This window comes from Macaca fascicularis, chromosome X (genome assembly GCF_037993035.2).
Source record: "Macaca fascicularis isolate 582-1 chromosome X, T2T-MFA8v1.1".
NCBI lineage: Eukaryota > Metazoa > Chordata > Mammalia > Primates > Cercopithecidae > Macaca > Macaca fascicularis.
The window spans coordinates 124,282,770-124,307,894 of record NC_088395.1 but is presented as its reverse complement, the minus strand read 5'-3'; the positions used below and the strand labels follow the sequence as shown (position 1 = coordinate 124,307,894).

The 25,125-nt window shown below is 35.7% G+C and overlaps 1 protein-coding gene across 16 annotated transcripts in view; it reads left to right on the top strand.

Moving 5' to 3' along the window:
• Positions 1–25,125, top strand: part of KLHL13 (kelch like family member 13) — a 415,357-nt gene that overhangs the window by 367,748 nt on the left and 22,484 nt on the right. For all 16 annotated transcript variants that reach the window (XM_045383813.3, XM_065538060.2, XM_005594436.3 and 13 more), the window contains 3 exons: positions 617–758; positions 24,126–24,258; positions 24,780–24,976. In XM_045383813.3, coding sequence (XP_045239748.1) covers positions 645–758; positions 24,126–24,258; positions 24,780–24,976 — 444 coding nt within the window. In that variant the 5' untranslated portion in view covers positions 617–644. The remainder of the gene's footprint in view (positions 1–616; positions 759–24,125; positions 24,259–24,779; positions 24,977–25,125) is intronic.

The window sequence follows — 25,125 nt, the reverse complement described above, 5'->3', positions numbered from 1 at the left end:
GAACTATTACTAATAACAGAAGAGAAAGTAATGCATTAATATATCACAACTAATCTTTTACTTTTATTAATGGGGGTTTGGAGTGGGAATCAGACTAGACCTAGATTCAAACCATGGGCCAACCACTTTAATAACATTTTGACCCCAGGTAAGTGGTTTCTGACCCTTCTTTAGTCTGTGTATAAAATTATTGGCAAGTACCTGCTATATAATGACTATTCAACAAATGGTAGCTATTATTTTTATCTTTTCAAAATTAGGTGTTCCAAATTAATTTTAACTATATGCAACACAATTTGATGGCATTGCTATCTAAATAGTAAAATATCAACAGTAATTACTGTGGCCTCTAAAAACTCTGTGACTATAATTTTGAACCACCTTTTAAGTTGATTTCTCAGTTATCATCTGTATTTTCTGTACTTGGAAAGCATTTTACAAATATACATTTCTTCTAAGATAAAGAGTGATACAAGCATATAATATAGTGAAACAATATTCACCATATTGCATGGTCATATGATTGCAATAGTGATTGATTTTTTTTCTAAATGATCTCATTGTAAATTTTACAAGTTTTAATTTCCCCTTCTTTCTTATGTAAAAAAACTTTCAGATCTCTTGTGGAAGAGGAAGACCAACACATGAAATTGTCCCTTGGAGGCAGTGAAATGGGCCTCTCATCCCATTTGCAGTCTTCCAAGGCAGGACCTACACGCATCTTTACCAGCAATACCCACAGTTCTGTGGTGTTACAGGTAATTTAAGCTGTCTCTTTGGTAGTATTTACACAGCTTTAAAAAACCCACCATGGATTTTGTGGTGCAGGATGTCAGAAGTGGGGGAGGTTGTGGGTGTGTATGTGTGAATAGGAAATATATGGTAACTATTTTTTGCTCAGTTTTGCTGTGAACCCAAAACTGCTCTAAAAAATGAAGTTTATTAAATAAAGAAACAAAGACAAAAACTAACCAGGAGAGAAATCTTGGTGGAGGAATGCACACATTCCTGAGGTTAAAAAATCCCCAGAGTCAATTTTTTTGTTTGGTTTGTGTAAAGGACGTTTTGCCAGTATGCCACTTTCTTACAGAATACCATATCTGATTTCATTCCATAGCAGTCAAAGTAAGTATTACAGGGTCCCTACACTGAATTTTCTAGTTCCTCATTCACAGCCTGTTTTACTATCATCTTTGTAATGGTTCTAAAGATTGTATTTATTTGGCGCCCCAATTCACATTGGTAGTAGTACCTGTGGGAGTAGAGGTTAGGACTGCTGGATACAAACCCTCTGATACATACAATAAGTAATAACTAAAATCAAAGCAGGGGACAGAAACACAGTAGAAAGCCAAAAGAACATGAAACACAGCAATCTGGAACTACTTAGCACAGGGATTAGAAGCCTAAGTACTTCTGACCTTTGTGGACATTTTCCGACTTCTGTGGGCGTTGCTGAATTAGAGGGCAATATGATACTGGATGTCCATTAATGTCTTCTAAAGATAGTTAAATTATAACTATCTTTTATAGTTATAAAGATATAACTATCCTCTTACTACTCTTAGTAAGATAATGAAAATATGTCTTTCTAAATGCATATTTAAAAGAAATCTCCCCAGATGGATTTCATGCATCCCTGATCAAGAACCATTATAGTAAAGCTGTATATAGAATATAATATAATGAGGGACAAGGTTTAAACTTGCTGTGCATCCTCTATGTTTAAATGTAATTTCACCAGATTTCATTTTCTTTTTCTCCAAAATGTGACTTCTGACTAGCATACCTCTAAATTTCCTTCTAGTTTCAATCTTTGAATTCAGTAAAATCCCATTTCCCCAGTATTTCAGTTTCTAATTGGAGCTGAGGTCTATCTAAGTTTCATTGTCCTGTGGGTATCATCAATAGATATTTGAGAGTCAGGAATGAAAATCTTTCCATCTCCTGGCATCTTGAAGCTGTGTAGGGAAAAGGGAAGATGGCCAAATAGAACAGCTCCGGTCTGCAGTTTCTGGCAAGATCAATGCAGAAGGTGGGTGATTTCTACATTTCCAACTGAGCCTCTGCTGGTGATACCCAGCCAAACAGGGTCTGGTGTGGACCTCTAGCACCTCCAGCAGATCTGCAGCAGAGGGGCCTGACTGTTAGAAGGAAAGCTAACAAACAGAAGAAAGGAGTAGCATCAACATCAACAAAAATGACATCCACACAGAAACCTATCTGAAAGTCACCAACATTAAAGACCAAAGGTAGATAAATCTACAAAGGTGAGGAAAAACCAACACAAAAAGGCTGAAAATTCCAAAAACCAGAACGCCTTTTCCCCTCCAAAGGATCACAACGCCTCGCCAGCAAGGGAACAAAACTGGACAGAGAATAAGTTTGACAAACTGACAGAAGTAGACTTCAGAAGGTGGGTAGTAACAAACTCTTCCGAGCTAAAGGAGCATGTTCTAACCCAATGCAAGGAAGCTAAGAACCTTGAAAAAAGTTTATAGGAATTGCTAACTAGAATAACCAGTTTAGAGAAGAACATAAATGACCTGATGGAGCTGAAAACACAGCACGAGAACTTTGTGAAGCATACAAAAGTATCAATAGCCGAATTGATCAAGCAGAAGAAAGAATATCAGAGATTGAAGATCAACTTAATGAAATAAAGTGAGAAGACAAGATCAGAGAAAAAAGAATGAAAAGAAACAAACAAAGCCTCCAAGAAATATGGGACTATGTGAAAAGACCAAAACTAAGTTAGATTGGTGTACCTGAAATTGACGGGGAGAATGGAACAAAGTTGGAAAATACTCTTCAAGGTATTCTGCAGGAGAACTTCCCCAACCTAGCAAGACAGGCCAACATTCAAATTCAGGAAATACAGAGAATGCCACAAAGATACTCCTCAAGAAGAGCAACCCCAAGACACATAATCATCAGATTCACCAAGGTTGAAATGAAGGAAAAAATGTTAAGGGCAGCCAGAGAGAAAGGTCGGGTTACCCACAAAGGGAAGCCCTTCAGACTAACATCAGATCTCTCTGCAGAAACCCTACAAGGCAGAAGAGTGGGGATCAATATTCAACATTCTTAAGCAAAAGAATTTTCAACCCAGAATTTCATATCCAGCCAAACTAAGCTTCATAAACAAAGGATAAACAAAATCCTTTACAGACAAGAAGATGTTGAGAGGTTTTTGTCACTACCAGGCCTGCCTTACAAGAGCTCCTGAAGGAAGCACTAAATAACTGGTACTAACCACTGCAAAAACATACCAAATTGTAAAGGTCATTGACACTATGAAGAAACTGCATCAATAAAGGGGCAAAATAATTAGCTAGCATCATAATGACAGGATCAAATTCACACATAACAATATTAACCTTAAATGTAAACAGGCTAAATGCCCCAATTAAAAGGCACAGACTGGCAAATTGGATAGAGTCAAGACCCATCAGTGTGCTGTATTCAGGAGACCCATCTCACGTGCAAAGACACACATAGGCTCAAAATAAAGGGATAGAATATTTACCAAGCGAATGGAAAACAAAAAACAAGCAGGGGTTGCAATCCTAGTCTCTGATAAAACAGACTTTAAATCAACAAAGATCAAAAAAGACAAAGAAGGGCATTACATAATAGTAAAGGGATCAATGCAACAAGAGCTCACTATCCTAAATATATATGCACCTAATACAGGAGCACCCAGATTCATTAAGCAAGTTCTTGGAGATGTATAAAGAGACTTAGACTCCCACACAATAATAGTGGGACATTTTAGCACCCCACTGACAATATTAGACAGATTCATGAGACAGAAAATTAACAAGGATATTCAGAACTTGAACTCAGCTCTGCACCAAGCAGACCTAATAGACATCTACAGAACTCTCCATCCCAAATGAACAGAATATACATTCTTCTCAGCACCACATTACACTTATTGTAAAACAGACCACATAATTGGAAGTGAAACACTCCTCAGTAAATGTAAAAGAACAGAAATCATAACAAACAGTCTCTGAGACCACAGTGCAATTAAAGTAGAACTCAGGATTAAGAAACTCACTCAAAACCGTACAAATATAGGGAAACTGAACAACCTGCTCCTGAATGACTACTGGGTACATAACGAAATGAAGGCAGAAATAAATAAGTTGTTTGAAACCAATGAGAGCAAAGACACAACATACCAGAACCTCTGGGACACGTTTAAAGCAATGCGTGGAGGGCAATTTATAGTACTAAATGCCCACAAGAGAAAGCAGGAAAGATCTAAAATTGACACCCTAACATCACAATTAAAAGAACTAGAGAAGCAAGAGCAAACAAATTCAAAACCTAGCAGAAGACAAGAAATAACTAAGATCGGAGTAGAACTGAAGGAGATGGAGGCAGGAAGAACACTTCAATATCTCAATGAATCCAGGAGCTGGTTTTTTGAAAAGATCAACAAAATAGATAGACCTCTAGCCAGACTAACAAAGAAAAAAGAGAGAAGAATGAAATAGACACAATAAGAAATGATAAAGGGGATGTCACCACTGATCCCACAGAAATAGACTACCATCAGAGAATACTACAAACACCTCTATGCAAATAATCTAGAAAATCTAGAAGAAATGGGTAAATTCCTAGACACATACACCCTCTCAAGACTAAACCAGGAAGAAGTCGAATCCCTGAATAGACCAATAACAAGTTCTGAAATTGAGGCAGTAATTAATAGCCTACCAACCAAAAAAAGCCCAGGACCAGATGGATTCACAGCCAAATTCTACCAGAGGTACGAAGAAGAGCTGATACCATTCCTTCTGAAACTATTCCAAACAATAGAAAAAGACGGAATATTCCCTAACTCATTTTATGAGGCCAGCATCATCCTGATACTAAAACCTGGCAGAGACACACACACACACAAAGAAAATTTCAGGCCGATATCCCTGATCAACATAGATGCAAAAATCCTCAATAAAATGTAATCCATCACGTAAACAGAACCAATGACAAAAACCACATGATTTTCTCAATAGATGCAGAAAAGGCCTTCGACAAAATTCAACACACCTTCATCCTGCAAACTCTCAATAAACTAGGTATTGATGTAACGTATCTCAAAATAATAAGAGCTATTTATGACAAACCCACAGTCAATATCATACTGAATGGGCAAAAGCTGGAAGCATTCCCTTTGAAAACTGGCACAAGACGGGGATGCCATCTCTCGCCACTCCTATTCAATGTAGTATTGGAAGTTCTGGCGAGGGCAATCAGGCAAGAGAAAGATATAAAGTTTATTCAAATAGGAAGAGAGGAATTTAAATTGTCTGTTTGCAGATGACATGATTGTATATTTAGAAAATCCCATCATCTCAGCCCAAAATCTCCTTAAGCTGATAAGCAACTTCAGCAGTCTCAGGATACAAAATCAATGTGCAAAAATTTCGAGCATCCCTATACACCAATAATAGACAAACAGAGAGCCAAATCATGAGTGAACTCACATTCACAATTGCTACAAAGAGAATAAAATGCCTAGGAATCCAACTTACAAGGGGTGTGGAGGACCTCTTCAAGGAGAACTACAAACTGCTGCTCAAGGAAATAAGAGAGGACACAAACAAATGGAAAAACATTCTGTGCTCATGGATAGGAAGAATCAGTATCATGAAAATGGACATACTACCCAACATAATTTATAGATTCAATGCTATCCCCATCAAGCTACCATTGACTTTCTTCTCAGAATTAGAAAAAAAAAAAACTACTTTAAATTTCGTATGGAACCAAAAAAGAGCCCGTGCAGCCAAGACAATCCTAAGCAAAAAGAACAAAGCTGGAGGCATCCCATTACCTGACTTCAAACTATACTACAATGTTACAGTAACCAAAACAGCATGATACTGGTACCAAAACAGATATATAGACCAATGGAACAGAACAGAGGCTTCAGATGTAATGCCATGCTTCTACAACTGTCTGATCTTTGTTCAACCTGACAAAAACAAGCAATGGGGAAAGGATTCCCTATTTAATAAATGGTGTTGGGAAAATTGGCTAGCCATATGCAGAAAACTGAAACTGGACCCCTTCCTTACACCTTATACAAAAATTAACTCAAGATGGATTAAAGACTTAAATGTAAGACCTAAAACTATAAAAATCCTAGAAGAAAACCTAGGCAATACCATTCAGGACATAGGCATCGGCAAAGACTTGATGACTAACACACCAAAAGCAATGGCAACAAAAGCCAAAACTGACAAATGGGATCTAATTAAACTAAAGAGCTTCTGCACACCAAAAGAAACTATCATTAGAGTGCACAGAAATCCTACAGAATGGGAGAAAATTTTTGCAATCTATCCATCATACAAAGGGCTAATATCCAGAATCTACAAAGAACTTAAACAAATTTACAAGAAAAAAACAAACCACCCCATCAAAAAGTGTGTGAAGGATATGAACAGACACTTCTCAAAAAAAGACATTTATGTGGCCAACAAATATATGAAAAAAAAGCTCAGGATTACTGGTCATTAGAGAAATGCAAATCAAAACCACAGAGATGGTATCACCACTCCTATTCAACATAGTATTGGAAGTTCTGGCCAGGGCAATCAGGTGAGAGAAAGAAATAAAGTTTACTCAAATAGGAAGAGAGGAAGTTAAATTGTCTCTGTTTGCAGGTGACATGATTGTATATTGTGAGATTGTGTACCATCTCATGCCAGTTAGAATGTTGATCATTAAAAAGTCAGGAAACAACAGATGCTGGAGAGGATGTGGAGAAATAGGAACACTTTTACTCTGTTGGTGGGTGTATAAATTAGTTCAACCATTGTGGAAGACAGTGTGGTGATTCGTCAAGGATCTAGAACCGGAAATACCATTTGACCCACAATCCCATTACTGGGTATATACCCAAAGAATTTATAAATCATTCTACTATAAAGATACATGCACATGTATGTTTATTGCAGCACTGTTCGCAGTAGCAAAGACTTGTAACCAACCCACATGCCCATCAATGATAGACTGGATAAACAAAATGTGGCACATAGACACCATGGAATAATATGCAGCCATTAAAAGGATGAGTTCATGTCCTTTGCAAGGACATGGATGAAGCTGGAAACCATCATTCTCAGCAAAGTAACACAAGAAGAGAAAACCAAACACCACATGTTCTCACTCATAAGTGGAAGTTGAACAATGAGAACACATGGACACAGGGAGGGGAACGTCACACACCAGGGCCTGTCAGGGGGTGGGGGGCTAGGGGAGGCATAGCATTAGGAGAAATACCTAATGTAGATGATGGGTTGATGGGTGCAACAAACCACCATGGCAGGTGTATACCTATGTAACAAACCTGCATGTTCTGCACATGTATCCCAGAACTTAAAGTATAAAAAAAAAAAATCCCTCTAATCCTCCAATATATGAAAACGAGTCTTTGACTATTTTTGTTTGTTATATATCTGAGGATAGATTTTTAAGGTGCTCAAAAAAAAGCTGTATAAATGGTTTACTTGTTGATTTTTCAAGTTATGGAAAGAGAGAATAAGGGGTCAAACAGGAAAAGTATGTGAGGAAGAAGTGTTTTTGGTATACTAAAGTGCTCTCACTAAAGAAAAATAAGAAATACCCCACTCACTACTATATTCCTACCTTATGTAATGCCCATAGTAGTCATGAGTTAAAGCCAATTATTGTAGTCCTGCTAATTTTTAAAATTTACTGGAAACCAAATAATGATTGCCACTGTAGTGCAGTGAGAGATATTTAGAGCAATGGTTCTCAAATTTTAGTGCATGTCAGAATCATCAGGAGGGCTTGTTAAAACACTGAACACTAGGTCCCAAACCAGAATTTCTGAATCAAAAACTCTGGGGATAAGGCCCAGGAATTTGCATTTCTAACAAGTTCCTAGATGATGCTGCAGGTCAGGGAACATACTTTTAAGACCATTGTTCTAGAGGTGGGACCTTCTTCCACGAAGAGTCATGGCCTTTTCTTTTCTCGCTATATATTTTATGTAGGTTATAAATTATTGTTACAATGGATAAACATTAGAGATAACTTAAATATCTATCAGTAGGTTAATGGTTACATGAAATATGTTGCACCAAAACCATGCAATACTGTGCAGTCACTAAAAAGAGTAATATCTGTACACATTCAATGGAAAGAATATAAGATATTTTAAAAAAGTAACAGGGAAAATGTGATATATCTATACAATGTAATATGATCCAGCTATTTTAAAAGATGAAGTACTAATACATGCTATCATATGAACTTTGAAAACATTATGCTAATTGAAAGAGGCTAGTCACCAAAGTTCATATTTTCTGTGATTCCATATTTTATGTGATTCCATTTGTATGAAATGTCCAGAATAAAGAAATCTATAGAGATGTAAAGTAGACTATTGGTTGCTTACAGCTAGGGAAATTGGGGGGATATGAGAATGAAAGCTAAAGGGTACAGGGTTTCTTTTTGCAGTAATAAAAATATTCTAAAGTTGACTCTGGATATTGTTGCATATATCTGTGAATATACTAAAACCATTGATTTGTGCACTTTAAATGGGTGAATTGTATGGTATTCAGATTATATCTCAATAAAGCTGTTAGAAATGTAATAAGGCAATATGTATTATATAATCCTTTTTATCAGTAGAAAAGTTATACAATATGTATACATATGAATGTGAATGCATAGCAAATGGTAGGGAAACACTAGGGAAGCTGAGGAATACTGTCATATTTTGCTCTGTAAAATCCTACAGTGTTTAATTTTTATTTACAATGGAAATATTTTTCTGCATAACCTTTGTAATAAAAAAAAATACATAACAGCCGACAAAACAAGTGTAGCTGGGTCTCAGAGCCCTTAGCTCTGCCATGCCTTAGCTCGTTGGTCTAGGCTGAGAAAGAACAGTTATATGAAAGTAACCTGAAATTTTGTGCTACTTGAAGATAATTTTTCTTCCACTGATTTTTTATGTTGTTACAATGTCTCCTGTGGTAGCATAGAGATAGCACTCTATATTGCTATTAAAACCCTTCTATGTTCTGTTTAAAAGTTTATTAAAAATTATGGTCTCACAAATTGCGATTTTTAAGGCCAAGCACTAACAGGGAACATTTTTTTAAATCTAATCTTAGGTGTGTGGTTGTCAAGAGAACAAGCTAGAGAAGTGTTTAATGTGTAAATGTTATCATTGTTTTAAAATTAGCAATAACACATACTCCAGCTTCAAAAGGCATTGAAAGTAGCTGTCAGGGGAACTGATCCATGGGGAGAAACTGTTGTAATAAGTCTCACTCTGCAGGATTACCCACTGTCTAATTGTAGTGAGAAGGACATGGGTTTCAGCCAAAACTAGAATTCTAATCGTGCCCCTTATTAGCTAGTTATGTGACTTTGGGAATGTCATTTATACTCTCTGGCCCAGCTTTTTTTATTTGTAATCTGGGTAAGAGATTTGAGGATTAAATGTCATAATTTATGGAAATAAGGTGCATAATAAATATTCATTTATTTTCCTTCCACTTGAGCTAAATGGAGACGGTCTCACAGGAAATAGAGCTGATCAGAAGTTATGGATATACCACAGGGAACTCTTGAGCCCCTGGGTCATTAATGGACCAGGCTCTGGCTATGGGATGTGGTTCCTCTCAGACTAGGGTCTTTCCTTTTTCTCTTTAAGTCCCACCTACGCAGAGCAGAGCAGTGAGGGTAGGAGTCATGGTGTCTCCCACTGGATAAGATTGGGCAGATGGATGAGGCCACTTATTTTCTGCGATGACTATTGAAGAAAACAGAAAATAGTTAATGAATTAAATGATTATGTATTAATATGTGATTATATAATAAAAAAAGAAGTTATGGGTATACCAAATAAGGTATCTATCTGGTTGGCTTGAGCAAATGGTTGGCTTGAGCAGGTCTAGCAGGTTACTCATCTCCATTGAATGGCTTCAGCAAACTAGGCTGTCAAAGAAAGTTCCTAGAAAGTCATTTGATACCTAACAGGCTTGGATTCCTAGAATCTTGAACAACTTCCAGGATGATCCATGACTGAGTTAGCAGGGCAAATGAATTTTACTCAAGTAAGAAAGATTAACTAGGGTTAGCTTAAGTAGTAATTGGTAAAATCAAGGATTGTTTCATTTCACTCACTCCTTGGCTACTACTACATCTGTGGTTATTTTTCATGGAAACTTTCTATTCTTTGACTTCTCCCTATTATACCAAATTGTCAGCATCTTTCTCTTATTGTCCTATCTTATGGTAATTCATTGAATGATACCCTTCCTAGCACCTTCAGTTTTTAAAATAATAGCTTTATTGAGATATGATTCACATACCATATAATTCACCCATTTATTGTGCAAATCAATGGCTTGCAGTATATTCACAGGATTGTGCAACGGTCACCACAATCAATTGTAGAACATTATAATCACCTCAAAAAGAAGCCCATATTTGTCAGCAGTCACTCCACACTTGCCCCCAACTCTTTTCTCAATATAGCAACTTATATGATTTGGCTCTGTGTCCCTGCCTAAATCTCATGTCAAATTGTAAGCCCCGAGGAGGGGCTTCGTGGGAGGCAATTGGATCATGAGGGTGGATTTTCCCTTTTGCTTTTCTCGTGATAGTGAGTGAGTTCTCAAGAGATCTAGTTGTTTGAAAGTGTGTAGCACCTCGCCCTTCACTTTCGTCCTCCTGTTCTCACCATGTCAGATATGCCTGTTTCACCTTCCGCCATGGTTGTACGTTTTCTGAGGCTTCCGCAGCCATGCTTCCTGTATAGCCTGTGGAATGATGAACTGATTAAACTTCTTTTCTTCATAAATGACCAGTTCCAGGTATTTCTTTATAGTAGTGTGAGAATGGATTAATACAACAACCATTTATCTTTTCTCTGTTTCTGTAGATCTGTCTATTCTGAGCATTTCATATAAATGGAATCATACGATATGTGGTCTTTTGTGACTTGTTTCTATTACTTACCATAATGTTTTCAAGGTTCGTCTATATTGTGGCATATGACATGCTTCCTTCCTTTCTGTGTTCAAACAATATTCCATTGTGTGGATATTTTGTTTATCTATTCATTAATTGATAAGTATTTCTTTTTTCATACATTTTGGCTTTTATGAATAAAAGCTATGAATATTCTTGTGTAAGTGTCTGTGAGGACATATATACCTTAGAGTGGAATTACTGGATCCTATGGTAATTCTGTTTAATTTTTTGAAGAACTGCCAGTGTTTTCCAAAGTATCTGCACCATTTTATATTCACACTGGCAGTGCATGAGGTTTTTAATTTCTCCACATTCTTACCAGCATTTATTAACTGTCTTTTTAAAAGTATTATAGCCATCCCTGTAGGTGTGAAGCAGTTTTGATTTGCATTTCCCTGATTGCTGATGATGTTGAATATCTTTTTTTAATGCTTTTGGCCATTTGTATGTGATCCTGGAAGAAAAAACAAATCTTATTCTTGTTCTGTGCCAAGTCACCAGGAAAGAAGAAAACAAACCAAAACAAATAGAAAAAGAAATCCTTCACCCATGTTTTAGTTGGGTTGTTTATCTTTTTATTACTCTGTAGTAAGAGTTCATACACACATATATGTTATATTATATTACATATATATATATTTACATATATATGTATTCTAGATACAAATCCGTTATCTGGTACATGATTTACAAGCATTTTCTCCAAGCATCTTCAGTTTTATGGTCCCTTCTTGTTCTGCTAATTGCTTTGCCAATCTCCAATTCTTTATCCGTTCAGCCATATAATCTTTGCTTCTGTATTATCTTGGCAAAGTTAGTAGGAGAGAAGGTCAAGGAAAATACCTGGAAGGCTTTGGATTTTTCACTATTCCCTAAACATATATTGTGTGTTTATATGTTAGTGTGTTTGTACACATTTCCTCTCCCTGGACTGCCCTTACTTTACTTTTCCTGTCTGGTAAACCTCAATTTATTTATAATGACCTATCTTTTTTTCTTTTTAAAAAGTATTTATTTTTACTTTAGATTCAGGGGGACGTGTGCAAGTTTGTTACATGGGTATTACTGCGTGATGCTGAGGTTTGGGTTTCTAATGATTCCATTGCTCAAGTAGTGAACATAGTACCCAATAGGTAGTTTTTCAACCCTTCCCCCATTTCTCCCTTCCTCCTTTTTGAATCCCCGATGTTTATTATTTCAATTTTTTTGTCCATGTGTACCCAATGTTTAGCTCCTACTTATAAGTGAGAACATACGATATTTCAGTTTCTGTTTCTGCCTTAATTTGCTTGGGATAATGGCCCCCAGCAGTATCCGTGTTACTGCAGAGGGCAAGATTGCATTATTTTTTATGGCTGTGTAGTACTCCATGGTGTATATGATCCATCTTAAATGGATGGTACCTCTTCTGTTAAACTTTTCTTGACCCAAGCAGAGTTAGTAGCTTCTTCTATTCATACATTTTATCTGTTATAAATATCACCTATCAGTGAGCTCCTCAAGGTCTAGGATCTAAGTTGTTGTTTCTGTATGCCTGTGATCAGTACATGATGCTGATTAATAAATGTCCACCTTTTGTATTACTAGCATACTAATTATACATACTATGTATACATGCATTGAAACATCACATTGTACCCCATAAATGTGTACAATTATTATGTGTCAATTATAATTAAAAATTAAATTTTATTAAGAAATGATACATATAAAGAGCTTAGCCCTGGGATAGAGAAAGTACTCAGTGCCTTTTTAATGCTGTTATTGATGTTGTTTGTGGATTAAATTAATTTGGATGGCAGCTTATAAATCAGTTTCATATATACTTTCCTCATTGATACTTGAAAAAATGCTATGAGGTATAAAAGGCAAGAATTGTTATCTCCATTTTATAGATAAGGACACTGAAGCTCAGAGAGATTAGGAGTCTTGCCCAAGTTCACATAGCCAGTAAGTGATAAACACTGAGACTTGAACCCAGATTTGATGATGGTATAGTTTTGTATTTTTATTTCTACTGGTCTTGCTCTAAATTGTCTTACCTTTTAAAATACAATGTCTATAAATATTGTGTTCATTAACTATAAATGTAAAAAGATGTATTAGCAAAGGCTAAAAGTTTGGAATGAATGATATAATAAATATTTTATTCTTGATAGAAGTAGCAGAATTATGCAGAATGTCTTCTTGCTGGCCTGCCTTTCTTCCATTCCCCTGCTGAAAAGAAAACAACAACAACAACAACCACAACAACAACAAAGAAAGAAAAAAACAGGGAGAAAAATGTTAACTGCCAGTTGAAAACATCCCTTTCATCCTTAAGACCTGGAGGCCATAATTAGGGTATCATGCTTCAGGTGGCACTGTATATTAATTACAGAATACTTAGGTATATGGAAACAAATCATTTCCTGATTACTGGCGATACTTACTCAAACCTATAAAGGTTGAAAATGCCTTGTTACTCTGGCTATGTAGGCTTCTAGTTGACATTTTCTCATTTTAAGATTGGTGCCTATTGGACTGTTCTTTTTGTGTTTTCCTCCCTTACAGCTATTTACTTTCTCTCTTCATTTTTAGTTCTAAAGTCAATGTAAGATATCATTTTATAGTCTTAAGTTATCATCTAGCTAATAGAATGTTAAAGAAATGGGTTATTCTAAGAGCCTATACAGATTAACATGTGTTGCCTTTCCCTGGGTTAACTTCTCTGAATGTTTATCCTTAGGTAAATGCTTGGGTTGCTGATAATGTCATGTTGATGAAGTATATCCTTTTTCTAAACATTATGATAATAAAATAAACAGCTTTAAAAATATATTGTTAATACGTTGTTAACAAAAGAAACAGGCATAATGATTAAGATAATTTACGTTTTATAAAATAAGAGTTCGAACAGTCTAGATTCTTGTGGTTTTTATGAAAATGATACTTTTAATTTCTTTTCATTTCCTGAATAGCAGCTAGAATATAGGGAAATGAGTCTATAGCTTTTCTTGGGCATAGCTCATGGGGCACTCAGGTTGGGGTACAATACATTATTCTTATTCTTTGAATTGACTGTGCATCTTTAGGATAAAAGTTGGAAGACTGTCTGCCGCTTTCCCTTTTTAGGCCACTTCTGTGTGTTCTTGTCCTGCTCTCTCAATTGAGTATTTTTGGTTATTTGCAAGTGCCGAAGTGATAGAGAGGGCTCTCACATACCAACTTGAAAGTCAAATATGCTGGAATACATAATTTGAATTTCTGATTGTTGCTAGTATATAGTAATACAGTTTGTTATTAATTATTGATCTGGCATTGTGCAACCTTGGTAAACTGACTTATCAGTTCTAGCAGCTTTTTTGGGTAGATTCTATAGGTTTTCCTATATAGGCAATCATTTCGCCTATAAATAAGCCAGCCTGCCTGCCTGCCTGCCTGCCTGCCTGCCTTCCTTCCTTCCTTCCTTCCTTCCTTCCTTCCTTCCTTCCTTCCTTCCTTCCTTCCTTCCTTTGTTCTTCCTTTTCTTCCTTTCTTTGCCCTCCCTCCCTTGCTTTCTTTTCTTTCCCCTTTATTCCTTTATTTTTCTTTTCCTCTTTTCTTGTTTTATTTCTTTTCTTTTTTCTTTCCAGTCTGATGCCTTTTTTTCCTTACCTTATTGCACTGGATAAAACTTCCAGAAAAATGGTGAAAGCATTCAGTCTTTCACCATTAAGTATGATGTTACCTGTAGGTTTGCGGAAGTTCTCTCCTATTCTTAGCTTGCTAAAAATTTATTTTATTTTTCTAATTTTTTTTTGAGACAAAGTCTTATTCTGTCACCCAGACTGGAGTGTAGTTGCATGATTTTGGCTTACTGCAACCTCCATCTCCCAGGCTCAAGCAATCATCCTTCCTCAGCCTCCAGAGTAGCTGGGACTATATGTGTGTGCCACAACACTCGACTAATTTAATTTTTTTTTTTTTTTTTGTAGAGACGATGTCTCACTATATTGCTCAGGCTAGTCTCAAACAGCTGGCTTAAGCAATCCTCCTGCCTGACCTCCCAAAGTGCTGGGATTACAGGCATGAGCCACCACATCTGGCGAGTTTACTTTAAAAAAAAAATCAGGAATGAATGTTGGATTTTGACAAATGCCTTTTATTTCTGTAGCAATTAAGAAATGATCTTAGCATTTTTCTTTTTCAGTCTGTTAGTATGGTGATTTATATTGATTAATTTTTGATTGTGAAAACAACCTTGCATTGGAGGTATAAACTCTTCACTTGGTCATGATGTATTTATTATTATTATATATCAGTAAATTTAGCTTGCTAAAATTTTGTTGAAAAGTTTTACATCTTTGTGCCCAGCGGATTTTGATCTTGGCTTTCTGTGATTGTCTTGTCTGGTTTTGGTATTAGAATAATGCTGGCCATGTAGAATAACTTGGGATATATGCTCTCCTCCTAATAGTCTGGATTTGTGGGGTATGGGTGTTCTTTCTTCCTTAAATGTTTGATAGATTTCACCAGTGAAACAATTTCATCTTAGAGTTTTCCTTGGGGAAACAATTTTAAATTAAAATTTAAGTTTATAGTAGACATGTAGCTATTTAGCTTATCTATTTCTTCTAAAACTTTAGTAGCTTGTGTCTTTCACAGAATTTGTCCGTGTAAACTGAGTTGTCAAATTTATTGGCATGAAGTTGTTCGTATTTCCTTGTTATCCTTTTAATACCTGTAGAATCTCTAGTTTGTGCCACTTCTATTCATCCTGGCATTGGTAATTTGTATTTTCTCTCTTTTTTCCCCTAATCAGTCTTGTTAGAGTTTTATCAGATTTATAGAGCTTTTGGTCTTATTGCTTTTTCTGTCTTTCTGTTTTCTATTTCATTGATTTCCACTGTGATCTTTATAATTGCAATTCTTCTGCCTAATTTGGGATAAATTGGCTCTTCTATTTCTAGTTTTTAAAGAAAGAAACAGATCTTTCATAGGAGATGTTTCTTCTTCTTTAATATAGTCATTGACTGATATAAATTTCCCCTAAGTGGAGCTTCATCTGCCCTCCACAATTTTTGATGTTATATTTTCATTTAGTTCAAAATGCTTGCTAGTTTGTCTTTTGATTTCTTCATGGGTTATTTAGAAGTATGTTTTAGTTTCAAAACATTTGGGGATTTTCCAGAGATTTTTCTATTTTTGATTTCTAATATAATTAAGCTGGGGTCAGAGAACATATTAATAATTTGTATGACTTAAATCCTTAAAATTTTTTTTAAGGCTAGTTTTATGGCCCAGAATATGATCTATCTTGTAAATGTTTCACATATACCTGAAAATAATTTGCCTTCTACTGTTCTTCAGTGAAGTATTCTGTAAATGCCAATTAGGTCAATTGGTTAATAGTGTTGTTTCAATATCCTTGCTAATTTCTATATATTTACTGGTTTCTGTCACCTTTAAAATCAATTATTGAGATAATGGTATTGAAATCTTGTAAATTTATTTCCATTTGTAGTTCTCTCAGAGTTTGCTTCATGCATTTTGAAACTCTGCTATTAAACACACAAACATCTAAGGAATTTATGTTCTCTTGGTAAACTGACCTTTATTATGAAATTACCTGCTTAATTTTTGGTACTATGCTCTGAGATCTATTTTGTTTGATACTGTAGTCATGCTAGGTTTATTTGAATTAGTGTTTGCTTTGTATGTCTTTTATCCTTTTACTTTTATTTTTGTAAATTAACATACAGTAAAAGTCAATTTTTTATTAGTACATACTTTTATGAGTTTCAACATATATATTGTTTCATTTAATCTCCAGAATTATGACACAGAACCATTCCATGACCTCAGCATACTCCCTCATGTTATCCCTTGGTAATTATACCCACCACCATCCCTAAACCCTGGAAGCTACTGGTCTATTTTCTGTCGCTTTATTTTTGTCTTTTTGGAAATGTTACATAAATGACATTATATGGTCTGTAAGCTTTTGGGGCTGGCTTATTTTACTTGGTATAATATTTTTGAGATTCATTCATTTTGTTATGTATGTCAATAGTTTGTTCCTTTTTACTGTTGAGCAGTATTCCATGGTATGGAACTTTGTGAGGTCTCTTCTCCATGCTCCTCCACCTGGACCATCTTCCGGATTCTTTCCAGTTGCCAGGGCTCTATTTTGGCCCTTTGGCCTGAAAGCTGGGACCTTATTTTCCCTGCTCTGCCACACAATTATCATGACTGCACCCACATCTTGGTCCAAAGACAGAGAGGAATTGAATTGAATATTCACCACAGAAAGACAATCACTGCTTCTCTGACCAAGGAGGAGGGGGCGGGGCGGGGCAAAGCAAGGCGAGGCGTCCTCTCCAAGCTGTCTAAGCTTTGAGAATCTTCTCTTTAAGAAGGACGTGGACGGCCGGGCGCAGTCGCTCAAGCCTGTAATCCCAGCACTTTGGGAGGCAGAGGCGGGCGGATCACGAAGTCAGGAGATCAAGACCATCCTGGCTAACACGTTGAAACCCCGTCTTTACTAAAATACAAAAAATTAGCCGGGCAGGCGGCGTGCGCTTGAAGTCCCAGCTACTCGGAAGGCTGAGGCAGGAAAAGGGCGTGAACCTGGGGGAGGCGGAGGTTGCAGTGAGCTGAGATCGCGCCACTGCACTCCAGCCTGGGCGACAGAGTGAGACTCTGTTTCAAAAAATTAAAAAAATAAATAAATAAATAAATAAATGAATAAGTAGGGGGCTTCTCCTGGAGCTTTTTCTGTCTGTTGACAGGTGACTGTTTCCGGGTTACATGATGCCCTATAAGTCCAGGTTGGGGTACACTGGGAAATATAAGATAGGGGGTGGGGTGGGGACTCACCATCAGGTTGGTGAGAGTTTGCATTCTGATTTTCATTCTCAATTCATCTCTCATTAACATGTGGTTTTCATTTACTTTTAAGCTTCGTGAAATTGCACCAGGACAGCATTTATTCTAGAGCAAACTTTCCCCCAGTACTGAGACAGAATCCTTTTGAGCACTCTACCTAAGGCCCCAGCCTTGTAAGGTTTCCACTCTTACGGTTTGAATAGAAACGACTTCCAGCCCTTTGTGATCCTTGGAGAGTATTCCTTGTGCTCCTTTTTGACGGTTCTTTCTGCAGACAAATATGCTTATCATTACTCGCTGAAATACTTGAGGGTGACTGTTTTCCGAGCTCTGGAATCCTCTCTCTGTGCTGATCTCTCTTCTTATATTCTGTCCTATCTGCCTTGACGTCCCCAGAATCTCAGCTCTAGGAGAATACTAGGTTTTGCCTGGGTTCCCACTCCCTGAACCTCTGTCGGGAATCCGTAGGCAGTAAATTTAGACAGTCCCAGGGCTCACCTAATTTGTTTCTTATCTTTCACAGATCCCTTTCCTTCAGTGTTTTTAACTTTTTTCCCATATATTTTTGTCTGATTTTAAAGAGTTTCAGGAGGTAATGTAAGTCTAATCTCTCTTACTGGAAACAAATTTATAGGATACAATTGAATAAGTAATGGTGAAATCCAGACTAAAAATGCCTAATTATTTTAGAGATGATTGTGTGAGAGAGAGCTTTACAAAGGAGGTGAAATTTGGGCAGGTGTGGTGGCTCACACCTGTAATCCCAGCATTTTGGGAGGCTGAGACAGGTGGCGGTTGGGGGGCATCCTTGAGGCCAGTCTGGGTAACATGACGAGACCCCTTTTCTACAAAACAGCGACAACAAAGGAGGTCTAATTTAAACTAGTCTTTGAAGGAGGGAGGATATTCCAAGTGAAAAAAAAAATTTTTTATTACCAACAAGATAGTTTGGAGAACAACCTGATAAGACGGGTCAGAGTACATAGGGAACTAATACAAAATAAGGCTGGGGTCAGATGAAAGAGGTCTCTGGCAGCCAGAAGTTGTGCTGTAATGCAGTGAGAGCCTTTAAGAAGTTTTTAAAGTCTAAGCAGTGTTAAATAATGAGCACAGAGTTTAAAATTAATACAAACATCTATGTCCAGCCTATGTATTTCTTTTAACTTAAGAGCATCTGTTCCTTTTTCTGTCCTTTGAATAAAATGAAAAGCAGCCTCATAAAAACATGGCTGGTATTGTTTTTATCGAATACATTACATTTACATAACATTGGAGTAAAGCCATTTCTTAACTCGCTTTTCTTTAGTTCCTTAATCTTTGTCCATAGAACATATTTTCCATTATAATTTTCACTACTCTTTTTCAGGATGCGTTTCGTTTTTTCTCTACTTAAAATGACAATGATCAAAACTAGATATAATATGGTAGTAAGTTTGTTCTAATGTAGAATTTAGTTGAATGATTTGTTTATCAAATTCCTTTTAAATACTGACAGTATCAATGTAGCTTTTTTTCAAAATAGCATTATATTTCACTTGAAAGCTATTGACATCCAAGCAATTTTTATACAAATTATTCATGGCTTGTCTGGTTTCCATGTTATAATCCTGTAATGTCAAGTCATATTCTATTCTGTTTTAATATGATCATTTTAAAATTTATCAAACTCATTAGTATGTTTCGGTCTTTGTTTGTTTTCTGGTATTAGATATGTACCTCTCTCTATTTAATAGAGGTTGAAGTTTTGATACATTAGGTAAGTTTAATACAGTGAAGAGAAAAAACATGTTTTTAATGCTGTTTTCCAGCATCAGTATAGCATTAAATGATGCTATTTTTCCAGGATATGGAGAAGAAAATAAAGGAAGATATGGGGAGATTTATAGAAGAAGAAAGGGAAATATTAAAGAAATTGAAGACAGACAAGCCCCTCTTAAATCAAACCCAAGGCACAGAGACAGCAAAGTAGAGAACTAAGATAAGTGTTGAGATAGAAAGACTGGAAAGATGATGAGTTTAAATCAACAGAAGCAGTTTTAAGGACACTCTGAAAAACTAATTGGAAACTGAACAATTTGCCTAAAGCAGAGCTGCATAGGTATATGGTATACCAGCATATGGAAATAGACAAAAATGTTTATATAAATCTTTCAAGAAGAGTGAGTACAAATTTGGTGAAAGAAAATGATTTTACAGTAAAAGGACTTATTTCGAGTGGGCAGGAATCTTTGAAAGACTTCTTAAATTGGGAAAAGATTTATGAGTGAAAGCAAAAGGTAGATATGTAGAAGGCAGATGAGAATTTTGGAGGATAATGAACCTCTCTCTTTTTCTTTTAATGTATACATACTCCACTAGAAGATTAGAGAATAAAAGTTGTTTAGAGAAATGACTACCTTCTTGTACACAACAATGTGTATAGTCAGAAGGAGCTTCTCTTTAGACAGAACTGGGATATCCGGAAAATGGTATACAAACAAGATGTTTAGAATTTGTTTGAAAACAATCTGAATTGACAGATATCATTTGGATAAAGATAGACATAATGTAGAATAAAATTCACTAATATGGAATTGGATAGCGGGGTGGTTCATTTATGCATATAAAAATAAAGGTTATGAAATGTTTAGAAAGGGACGCTGTATGTTGTGAAAATACATGCAAAACCTTACAAAAGCAGATAACTTGCCAAAGGTAGATAAATTAAGCGTGGAATAGAAGATACTCCGAATTTGTTAAAAATGCTGTAGGTGCCTCAACTTCTTTTCTTTTGGGACACCAGATTATACTGAGAAAGGTTAAAGGATTTTTAAAAAAATGATAGTGTAAAGGGACGCAAAATGATAAAATCTGTGAAGAGGATAAAAGCTCCCGGTGTCTTAGCTGAGCAAAGCTGTCCAGATCTTGAGCATTGATTTCATACCTCCACAAGCAGTTTGAATGGAATATGGACAAAACAAGAAATTACACAGCTAACGATACAAGATGCATTAGCTACTTCTTTTTTCAGAGGGAAAAAGAAGTAATACATAGTAGGACTGGAACATACTGACTATTCAATACAATTGTAAAATATTTGCAGGAATATTTTAAAGTCAGGAGGCTAGCAAATAAGCCAAGAAGGTTTTCTTTCTTCTTCTTTTTTTTTTTTTTTTTGGTTTGTTTTTGTTCTTTAGTGGAAGAAAATAATGGATCAGATACAATCATTGATTTTGATTAAATAAGCCAGAATTGCTTTATAAAGATATTGTCTACGTATGCTTTAGAGAAGAAGAATAAAAACCTATTTGATAAATAAAAATAAAGGGGGCATACAGTACCTAGGCTCATCTCATTAGACATCTCTCTTTTATGCCAATGCCCAAGGTATGTTATTTCTCCCAAGAAAAATCAAATCCTTTAACTTGCCATTAGCTCTTTAAAACTTTAAAACTAAATGTCCTTCAAACCAACAACTTCAATCCTGAGACTATCTCCCACAGATATACTTAGACAACTAAGTGTATGTACAAGGAAGTTAATTGCAGCATTCCTTTTAACTGCGAAAATTGAGGGAAAACCTGAGTGTTCAACTAAATGGGAATGGATAAATAACTTACGACATGCCCCCACTATAGATTACTGTGCATGCACTAAAAGAATGAAGTAAGTCCTGTGCACTGAGATAGAAGACTATCTGTGTTATCTGCTCAAGTGAATTTTAAAATGCACAACAGTATGTATAGTAACCCACTTTAAAAAGGCCTTTATATATTTTAATACAAGCATAATGTAGATTATGATACATAGAGAATGAGGTCTTGAAGTATGCTTACTAAACTGTTAACAGTAGTTACTTCTAGTAAGTGAAAGAGGTAGCCTTTAAGTTTTAAACTTATATCCTTCTGTATTTTGACTTCAAAAAACATACAAGCACATATTAAATTTTTAAACCTGAAATTTATATGAGGGAGAAAACAAACACAAGTTTGGGAGCCAATGTTTTCTCCCCAGCTCCTGGTTCACTACCTTTTCTCTTACCTTAACCTTTACCACTACCACAAACTACCACAAACGAACACTTTAAGCACAACTCAGTTTATTATTGGAAGAGGTTTCACAAATAAGTTCCTGGTTTCCAGTTAACTTGTTGCAAAGTTTACATCCTACCCAATGAGGCTACATGGATTTAAAGTTACCAGTGGTAGCTTCTGAGTGAAATTTTGTTTGTTTGTTCATGGAACAAACAATGTGTTCATGGAACACATATTAAGTACCAACAATATGCCAAACACTGGGGAATTCAAAGATGCTAGTCTCAACTGTTTCAGCTGATACTTGACTATCCTCTCCCACACCCTAGTGTCCTCACTGAGTACTTCCCAATACTCTACATTTGAAAGGTGATTCCCACAAATTTATTGCAATTTAGACCCCATATATCAATTTTAAAAGAGCTGAAATGGCTCTTCGCATGCCTTCAGCATGAGAATATTCCCGTAAAATTGGCATCTCTTTTTACAAGATGAGCTATTATTATTTTACTTCTACTCTTCTAAATAACAGAAACAGCAGACGAATTAGCAATGGAAAATAAAAATAGTGGCATAGGGTATATAATGTTTACAAAGAAAAAAGGACATTTGTGAAAGATTTGATATTTGTTAACAAACATGTAAATCATTGTTGGAAAAAGAAAAATATGATATATACACTTGTTTTAAAGTGTATGCATAATGTGTAAATAGTTTTGGAATGAAAATGTTCATCTCTTTCCCTAGAGGGAAAGTGGCTGGATCAGATCATCTCTTTGAAGTTCCAGTTCTGTAATTCAAGCATTTTCTTTAAAAAGCAGTTTTAAAATTAAAATGAGAAACTTAACTGGGGTTTATATTACACATATGTGTAGGATCAATATTTTTAAAACTGCGTTCTTAATATGTTATGCCTTTTGCTCTTTAAATCTGTGAAACGTAACCTTAGTTTTATTTGAAGTCGTTAAAATATGAAGGGGACAGAGTAATCAATGCTATTGATTCTTACTGTATTTTATTATTAGAAAGCAATTTGTGTATCTGTCTTCCTGATTTTTTATAATGAAACATTTCTATCTTTGAAACTACAGACTCAATCTTGCCAAAATGTTCATTTGTTTTGCATCATTATTAAATTGTATATTGTCCCCTTTTGGTGTACTTTACTAGTCCGTTATAATCCTTTTAAATTCATTATTCCTAATTGACAAATAAACATTATATATAATTTGTCATGTAAAACATGATATTTTAATCACACCATGGTGAATGGGGTATCCATCCCCTAAAGCATACATCTACTGTGTACCCATAAAAATTAAAAATAAAAGATAAAAAACGAAAAACATGATGTTTTGAAAGATGTGTATGTTGTAGATTCAACCTGTTATAATCTTAAAGTGATTGTCATTCTTCTAACTTATATCAATAGAACTACTGTTTGTCTGTCATTAGTTGAGACCATCAGGGTGTAGTGGAAAAGCTAATCAACAAGGATTCTTCTCACCAGAGCTCTGTCATTCCTCTGAATTGTGGCTGCTAGCCTGTTAATTTTCCACTAAACCTTTATGCATTTGGAGACAATTAAGTCTCACGTTGGGGTTTCCTGGGCTTTTTTCCCCCAAAGATAATTAAGTCTCAAACTTGAAACTTGAAAGATATCTGGTCAGGCAGCAGCAATGTACTGAGTACAGCCTTCTCAGAGAGGTGAAACAATACAATTAGTAGAAAGAACTCCTATCATGTGCTCAGTACAGTTGCTCTCTACTTTTCTTTCTCAACCTCCCCCCAAACAAAACAAAACCAAGATGCTTCAGTCAAGCACTATAAAAGGACTATTAAATTATCGTGAAAAGGAATGTTGGACAGTCTAATACTCTCATTCTGCAGATGGGAAAATAGAAGTGCACATTGTAATTATTTTTCAAAATAAGGTAAAATCTCAAAATTGTGTAAATAAGCAAACATATATACTCTTTCCTTAATCGTTTTTAACCTAAATTAATCTTAATTTTGTGTTATTACTGCAGTGAAAGAAAATATGCAGTGTCACATATCAGGAAAGTTGTGCAGTTATTTTTTCTTCTCCTGAATAATTATTCTGTTGCCTTTATGTTCCACATATGTTGCACCACATTAATATTCAAACAATTTTAGCACACAAAGATTTGTAACCTCATTTTACCTTGATTAGTGACTCAACTCATGTTCTTGTTGTAGGGCTTTGACCAGCTTCGACTTGAAGGATTGCTTTGCGATGTGACCCTGATGCCAGGTGACACAGATGATGCTTTCCCTGTGCATAGAGTCATGATGGCATCTGCTAGCGATTACTTCAAGGCTATGTTCACAGGTAGTTTGCCTTTTAAAACTCTGAAGCCACATTAAAACAATATGAAAAATCTGTGTTTAAATCTTTTTTATTTCTAACCTGAAATTTAGTTCTTTTGGAAATAACTTCAAAAGAAGTATACAACAGTATGTATGGTTTTCGGTGGTGCTGTTTTAACATGGAAAGTTGATGCACTTTTTTTCATACTGTCCATTTTTATCTCACAGCTTTTCTTTTTCAAGCTCATATCTGAGTGGGCCATTAGAGACTCTGTGTCCTGCTAATACAATCTCTACTCTATATCAAAAGATAGGAAGTGAGAACATTTTGGAAGCACTTGCATCATATATGACCTCCATTAGTATAGGATTATCCTTTTTAAGTACTTTATTTTAACGGTAAAATGTGCAGCAGACTGACTCTAATACAACTGCTTATATAAAATAAGACTTTCCCTTGATTTTATTGCATCTAATTAGCAGCAGAAGTGAGTTTGACCATAATTATCCACCTTCATTTAATTGAATGTCTTTTTATTTAAGGTGGAATGAAAGAACAAGATTTAATGTGCATTAAACTTCATGGTGTGAGCAAAGTTGGTCTAAGGAAAATTATTGATTTCATTTATACTGCAAAACTTTCTCTTAATATGGACAACCTTCAAGACACGCTGGAAGCTGCCAGTTTTCTACAGATTCTGCCAGTTTTGGACTTCTGTAAAGTATTTCTCATATCTGGGGTAAGATATTTTGAAATCTGTTTTCTTCTGTGGTAGAGTCTGATGTAGCCTGTTTAGATTAGGACTCATGAAATCTGCTGTGCAGGAATGTGAAACTTGCCATTAGACAGGTGTGTCTTATAGTATGTGATCTGTAAGCAAGGTGAGAT